General features: G+C 35.7%; 1 protein-coding gene across 1 annotated transcript; it reads right to left on the bottom strand.

Annotated features, from left to right (window-relative positions):
- Positions 1 to 5,927: 5,927 nt before the first annotated feature.
- On the bottom strand, positions 5,928 to 6,509 carry LOC118057022 (uncharacterized). Its single transcript, XM_035069474.1, has one exon. It carries the CDS (start codon positions 6,507 to 6,509, stop codon positions 5,928 to 5,930), a length of 582 nt encoding a protein of 193 aa, XP_034925365.1.
- Positions 6,510 to 8,161: the final 1,652 nt, after the last annotated feature.

Below are 8,161 nucleotides of genomic sequence, written 5' to 3'. Positions count from 1 at the left end.
ATAGTGATTGACAATCCGGGTCCATGTAGTTACAGCTCCTGGAATAGGAGCTTGCAGCAGCAGTTTAGAACAATTGGTGTTGTGAATGCTCTTGATCACATCCTTCTATATACTTGATTCCTCCATCCCAAACCTCCATAACCATTTAAATAGCAGAGCTTTGTTTTTATCTTTTAAGAAACCAACCCCAAGACCACCAATATGTTTTGGTAGAGTAATAGTTGCCTAATTGACATTGCATATTTTATGACTTTCCTCGTTTCCAGACCAGAGGAAGGATCAAATTTATGTTCAATTTTGGAAGCTACTGTAGCAGGCATGAGGAACATAGATAGGTAGTAGATGAGAAGATTACTAAGCATAGATTTAATCAAGCATAATCGGCCCCTAATAGATAAGAATATGCCTTCTACGAAGCCAACCAACAACTGATATTGCGCATAATAGGATTCCACATCATAGTTTTGCCTAAGTTTCCACCGATGGGGAAACTAAGATACATGAGAGGCAGCTGATCCTACTTGCATCTTAGAAGATGAGCAGTGAAGTTACATGTATATGCTTCTACACCCATACCGACAATACTACTTTTATAAAAGTTGACCTTCAGCCCCGAGACAAGTTCAAAGCATAATATGATATGTTTAATGTTCTACATGTTATATAAAGAGTCTGAATTGAAAATAAGGGTGCCGTCCGCAAATTGTAAATGAGATATGACAGGCCCTGTATTGTCGATGTTTATACCCGTAATCAATCCCAAATCATAGCCACGCTGCAACATACAACTCAAACCTCGGACTGCAATATTGAAGAGAAACGAAGAGAGAGGATCTCTTTGGCGCAGGCTTTTTTCCAAGCAGAATTCCTCTGTGGGAGACCCATTGACAAGCACAGACATCTTCGCCGTTGATATGCATTGCATAATCCACCCTCGCCATCTACTGATAAAGCCTATACTAGCCATGATTTCATTAATATATTCCCATAACACCGAATCAAAGGCTTTATGAAAATCTAATTTGAAAAGATAAGCTTTACCCTTTTTCTTCTTGATGAAGGAAAGAACCTCATTTGCAATCAAAATGTTGTACAATTTGCCTCCTTAGTCCTTTTGATGAAAGCATTTTGATGATTAGAGATGACTTCTTTCATAACATGTTTCAATCTAGTTGCTAAAATCTTTGAAAAGATCTTATAGAGATTGCCCACCAAATTGATAAGTCTGAAATCTGATAGCTTGTTAGCACCTTTAATCTTCGGAATAAGAGTAAAAAAAGTGTTATTGATACCTGCAAGAAGGAGATTAGTCTGATATAATTCATCAACCATTTGGATAATGTCCCCACCTATAATGATCCATGCTTTCTTGATGAAAAAGAAGTTAATACCATTAGGACCTGGAGCTTTGTTTCCATCACAATCCCAAACAACTGCTTTAATCTCATCCGTAGAAAATGGCAATTCTAGAGCAGTCGAGGATGAGGGCTGAAGCCTTGAAAATTCCAAGTTTGAACATGAAGCTCTAGGTCTGTTCTGGTGGGATTATAGGTTGTGAAAAAAGTTAAAGACAGCTAGCTTCACATCAATTGGTTTGGATAGGATTTTCCCATCAACCTCCAGGCAAGCTGATTCTTTTTCTGTCTTGTTGTTGCAACTAAATGAAAAAAATAGGTATTTTTATCTCCAAGCTTACACCACTGTATTCTTAACTTATGAAGCTAGGCAGACTTTTGAGCTCTATCTTCTTTTTATTCTTAAAAAAAGAGAAGATATAAGAGAAATAACAGATTACACATAAGCAATTATTAACGTTATTCTCACTTCATATTTTTTCAATTAAAAAAAAATTATAAAACAAAAGCTATACAATGCGAAACAAGCACTAATTGGCATTTGCCAAGTGATTTCCTTATGATGGCGAGGTTGATTTCTAAGAGGGAGTAATTGAGATATGACATATCATTTAGGCGAGTAATTCGAAGAGAGTCAAGAGGATTAATTTAAGGTGCAATGCATGCCATAATTAGCATGTTGATTCCAAAACGAGGCGAGGGCCCAGTCCTTGACTCGAATTGCACCGGTCTGAGATAAATGGAACTTCTCCAACCATTTCTTTTTATTCCGCCCACTTCACTATTTCTGACAAAAAAAGAAAAGCATCAATGTAATTTTGAAGAGAAGATAGTGTACACATATTCTCGGTGGCAATTTGAAAGCGAAGTGACCGAGGGATGCTTGGAATTGATCGGTATCCAACTCACCAGGACAAGTATGGGGATGGCAAATGCTTCATGCTCGAGGGACACCCGAACATAATTGAGGCTCTGTGAGTCTAAGAGAATGCACAAGAACCATTCTTACACATCCACCCATGTGCTCTCCGATGGAGGTGTTGCATCCCTTGCCTGGGCGGTGGAAGGGTCCTCTGCAAAAATGCACATGTCCTTTTCCCAGGTTGCCTTTTTAGGAAAAGTAAGGGCCTGAAGATTTCGTCAATTTGATTCCAACTATTTCAAAATAATCTCAATCAAGTCCCTCAATTATTGTTCATTATTTTTCCAGTCAGAACTTCATCTTCTTCAAAAAAAAAAACAAAAAAAAAAACGCTGGGCACATTATAGGGAAAATATTAACAGAAATTTACAGAAGGGCCTAATTGAGAAATGAGGAAATTTTTTGGAACCTAATTGATAAAATTGAGGAGTTTTGTATGCAATTGAGGATGAGTATTTAGATTAAGAATTAAATTGAGGTTTTCTAAGAAATTAACTAATTCAGCTGACTAGCACGAACAATGAAAGTAAGCTGCTCCTTTGTATTTTTTCGGGGGAAACTAGCTGGTATTGGCGAGTTTCCTGATTCTTTGGCTGAGATTTTACCGGTACTGATTCCGATGGCGGACTCTCCGGATTCTATTAAACAATTCCGTCCTATATATCAACCTCTGTAATGGAACTTATAATTAAACTTATCACGAAGGTTTTGGCTGATAGAATTAATCGACCTTCGCTTGAAGGCATTATTAGTCCTCTTCAAAGGAGCTTTCCTCCTAGCCGGCCGGCACACTAAGGACACATTACAGAGGTAATGAATTGTGTAACCAAGTCTTCCTTGTCTATTGTGTCGACTGGGAAAAAATCACCATGTTTTAAGCCTAAACGAGGTATCTGTAAGGGGACCCTCTCTCCCCTTACCTGTTTGTGCTGTGAATGGAGCGGCTTTTTCTCAATCAGGTCCCATGCAGATTTATGCAAAGCAGACTTTATATGGTTAAACAACTTCTGCCATACTTGAAGCTCTTTGTTGATACTCGTCATTACTATGTAATTGTGAGTTTACTACAGGGAGAAAAAAAAAGAAAAAGGAAAGGATTAGGTTAGATACCCGTCAAGTGTTCAACAGACAGCTGATGTTGGTCAGCCCAATCCATATACACTGAATAAATAGCGTCCAGAATTAATGGCCTCGAACCATTTTAGCAGAATGAATCCAGTCCAGGCTCAATGCTGAAGACAGGTCTCTCTCTCTATCACTTTCTTCTCTAACTATATTCTTCTTCCGGGCTGGGTGTGTTCGTATCGTTTCTTTAAGCACTTAGATCTAGCCCATGATTATTTATAGCCCAAAACATGATAAGAAAAGGTTTAATGCAAACTTGTGATCTCTCTCTAAATTTTTTATTTTTATTTTTCTATCACATGTACAGATTCCGCAATCCATAATCAATGGTTTGATAGCCAGAGAAAACATCATTAATCAGTAGTTAATCTACTATAAACATGAGAGTCTACTCACATATTTACAGTGTGGCTGTGCAATAAATAGTTTAACTTCATTTAGAATCTCAATGAAATGGAAATTTTACAGTGAGTCCAGTTTTGAATCTCGGATTCAAGAGTTGTCAAAACGACAGATGCAAGCACCTATGGATTTATCTTTAGACATTTTGGGATTTCATTTATAAAAGGAAAGGCCTTTAATTTCTAGTTTCTTTTCATTGCCTTTAATGTTGCTGTGTAATAAATTCCATCCCAAAGCAGCACAATAAATAAAATTTGACGCTACAGGGAAAGAGAGATAACTGGGCAACGTAATCGGTTGCCTGTCACATTCACATCCAAATGATCGAGCAAAAATGTATACATGCATTCACATTCTAAAAAAAAAGCACATACACACATTAATTCATGCTTACATATAAATCATACATTTTACGGATTACAATATTATTAAAATTATGTGTTTTTTTTATCTTATTAAAAATTATTAAAGAATAATATAAAATCATTTATTGAATTTATTTAAATATTTAAATAATTATTTGGTATGATATCAAAATTTTAATTATCATAAATTCAAATTTCATTATTTTTTCTCTCTAATAAAATTAAATATAAAATAATAGTAAACATATATATGTAAATTTTAAGTTTAATTGAGAAAATATATTAGATAATAATATGAAATTATATATCAGAATATTTTACCTAATATTTTAAAATAATAACAATATATATATATAAAATAGGTAACCCCTTATGTTGACATGTTTTTATGTCAATTATTCAATTACATCCTCAAATTATAAATTGGGTTGATTTCTATGCCATGTTACCCGATTTTCCTTAAGTTCATCCAACGGGTAACTTCTGCTTAATTCTTTAATTCAAGATTAGCATTTCTAATGAAAAAAGTTCTAACATTACAAGTTATTAACAGGATGAAAATCAAATAGCGAGTACTTTGTCTATAAAACATTGAGAAAAGGCATTATACAGTCTCTGAAAATAGTAACATCTCCTTTCTCTTTAATTAGCAATGTTAGCTTCCTGATGGTCATTAATGGCAAGGAATCACATGCATGTAATTCTTACCGTCACGAATAACAAAAAGAGCTAAGGATTTTGAATTTATTGCATGATAAATTACACAATACAATTATAGCTAAGAAAATTTCTGCGAAGTTATAATCAATTAATGATCATGATGGCGAATACCCATGTGATAGACAGGGAGAGGAAGTATACAAGAAATTGTTTCTGACCTAGAAAAATCATTCCTTTCGACTTAAGCAAAATTTCTCATTTAATTATACTAGAAACGTTTTTTAAATCATCAGCACCGCATTTATATTACCTTCTATGGTTAGATATGTTACGTTATAACATCGAATAATGCGCTTTAATTTCTCACAACTGATTATGCAAGCAGTGGGGTTCCTGGTATCAGGTAGCATTAGCAATGCATGAATTAATTGTAGTTTTGGATTAAATGTGAAATCGTTAAATAAATTTTAGAAAGAAAGATCATTTAATTAAATTGGACACTCACTGACTCACAATTCCCTAGCTAGTACTCCATCTAGGTCTTAAGTAGTTTTTGTGAAGAATGCCTCATGAGGCTTGATCTCATCCAATTATAAACAATTTTGCGCAATTATCTATTTGACAAAGAGAGAATTGATCGGAGTCTTGCCTTCTGTCCATGCAGTGGCAAATAAAATGTTGATGGATTTGTATACGAAAATCAAGAATGAAACTTTGATGCTGCACAAACATGGCTTATACGAGTTTGAATATTGAGAGATAGAGACGGTAGAACATGACAAGGCCTAATTCTAATATAATCTGAATTTAGCCACACCAAAACTATTAAATACAATGCACTTACCTCCTAAGCAGAACTTGATTCATGGATTCATCTGTCATGGAAGTGGAATTCTGAATCAAATATCATGGCTTTTTCGATCTCACAGCAGACATGGTACTTTTTATATTACACCAACGGAACAGTAATATGCATCTTGCAATCTCCATGAAATCCGTATTAAATCTCCCCTACCAAACAGTACCAGCAAATAAGTACGTAAGCCCTGTAAAAGACACCTGTTCATTCTTGAAATATAGATTTACCCGTGTGACCCATTAGCGGTCACGTCCAAGTCTAAGCTCCAGATCGACTTCGTCATCGTCGGAAAACCACCTATTCCCTCCACTATCTTGGATATTGGCAGACCCAATTTGCAAGCTTAGACCTTTACCCCAAAGCTCTTCGTTCATGCTCAAAGATTGAGTTCTTGGCCCAAGAAAATCCTGGCTACCATGTTTGTAATTGCTATATGGCTGTCTAGGGCTAGAACCTGCAGGTGGCTGAAAATACATTTCATGATTCCTTTGAGCCTCCATAAACGGATAGTAATTTGTGGGTATACTTGAATTTGGTACCATATATCTAGGATTCTTGATTTCCTCATTGTCTTTGCTTGAAACTGATGAGGAACTTGCAAGGTTTTTGCCTCTGGTTCGACTAGCTCGATCTTTCCGATGTATGTTCATGTGTCCCCCTAAGGCCTGCGCGTTTGTGAAGCCTCTCTTGCAAAAAGAACATTCATATGAGCGTTTGGCAGTAGTTGCTGTATTGCTTGATAAATCTTCTTTGACCTGTTCTTGGCAATCATAATTTTCTTCACTTGAAGCTTCTGGGCTTCCTTGTTTAGCCGACTCCATATAAATAAATATCAAGAAATTGAAAACCTTGTTGCGATATTGACTGTTTGACCAAAGATTTCTTCGCTTGATACAAGATGAAGGCCAGGGAAAGAGAAGAAAAGGGTTTTTAGTGGAATTGATCTAGGTTAGAGAAAAACAGTGAGAAGGCAACAGAAGGAAAGGCAGGTGCATGTGAAATAGTGACAACACAAGTCATTGGCATTTCCATTGAGACTTCTGTGTACTTTTATTCAAGGGAGACTCAATTTTGGCGTTTGCTTTAGGACTTTTCTTGGTGGTCGTCTCTTGTGATGTATCCATTTATCTAGTAAATTTTATCATCTCTCATCTCTTTTGATCATCTGTATGCTGTTTATGCGATTTTCTTTTTTTACTGAGGTTGGGATGAAAAATCTGCCCATGTAGCTTCCATGAATCCGGTTTTTTATTTTTCTAACGCGGTTGTTATTTACCACTCTTATTATCGGTACTTACAACCTTGCTATTAAGCTCTAATTATAGTAAGTGCACAAGAAAAACTAGTTCCACATGGTCTGGTTTCCAATTTTGAGGAGGATGCATGACTTTTGTTTCTTTTTACAGACATGGGACCTTCCAACATATGATAATTTTAAATTACCATACAGCTACTAGTAGCTAATGCATAGGAAGCATCGGTTCTATTTGGCTTCAATTCACTTTTTGACGAAAAACGTGCCCTTTACATTTGAAGGTATGAAATGAACCTTTTCATGTATGAGACACAGGCTGATCAAGTCTCAACATTAGACATGAATGACAATCTTAATCTTAAAACCCAGAGGAGATGATAATGCTAATACTATAGGAGAGGTCCAATTAAAGATCTAGCCATTGAAAACAGTTGCTAATGAGAAACCGCGTGGAATTATAGTGGAAAAAAAACCCCTCTTAGGTGCTACAGGCTGCAATTACGAGTTGCTCAAAATGTGTATGGTCTTGCTATAATTATAATATAAACCTAAATTGAAATCTATAACTTACAAATCACTGTCTTTTTATTGTACCTACATGGCTACTTCAATTCAATGTTGTGCGACTGTCTCCTTTTCATTGAATCAATAATTATACATATAAATGTCCCTTTTCCTTTACCCCCCAATATATGGCGTAGATAGCTTGAATACTGCTAGAAAGGGAAAAAAGAGAGAGAAAGAGATGGGATGTTAATAACATTAGCGTTGCCTAATTCATCCATGGTAATCGAAACTTATATTAATATTGTACTGGCTCAAAGCTCACTCGTTCAATTTTGATGCATGTCCTAGTTGGTTTCCACATGCCTCAATTCTTCTTCATCTTGTGACTTTGCAAGCTAGTTTCAACAAAAAAACATTTATAGTAATAATTACATAATCCAAAATCAAACGAAAGGGAAAGAGGGAGCTTGCAGCTCGATAAGAATGAATTGATGCAGCTTAATACTCAACTTTTATTGGAAAATTAACCTCGAACATACCATGTGTCTTTCAATGTGCTTACTTGTTTAGCTGTTTCCCCCCTTCTTATTAGGTGGCTGGTTGTCATTCTTTTAGGATAGAGAGACGGCAAAAACAACGCATTTACAGTACTTAAGCTAGCTTTGACCATGTCCTTTTTTTTTCCTTTCTTGTTAAAAATTTCTTACCATG

Source organism: Populus alba, chromosome 8 (genome assembly GCF_005239225.2).
Source record: "Populus alba chromosome 8, ASM523922v2, whole genome shotgun sequence".
Lineage (NCBI taxonomy): Eukaryota > Viridiplantae > Streptophyta > Magnoliopsida > Malpighiales > Salicaceae > Populus > Populus alba.
This window is presented reverse-complemented; position numbering and strand designations above follow the sequence as displayed.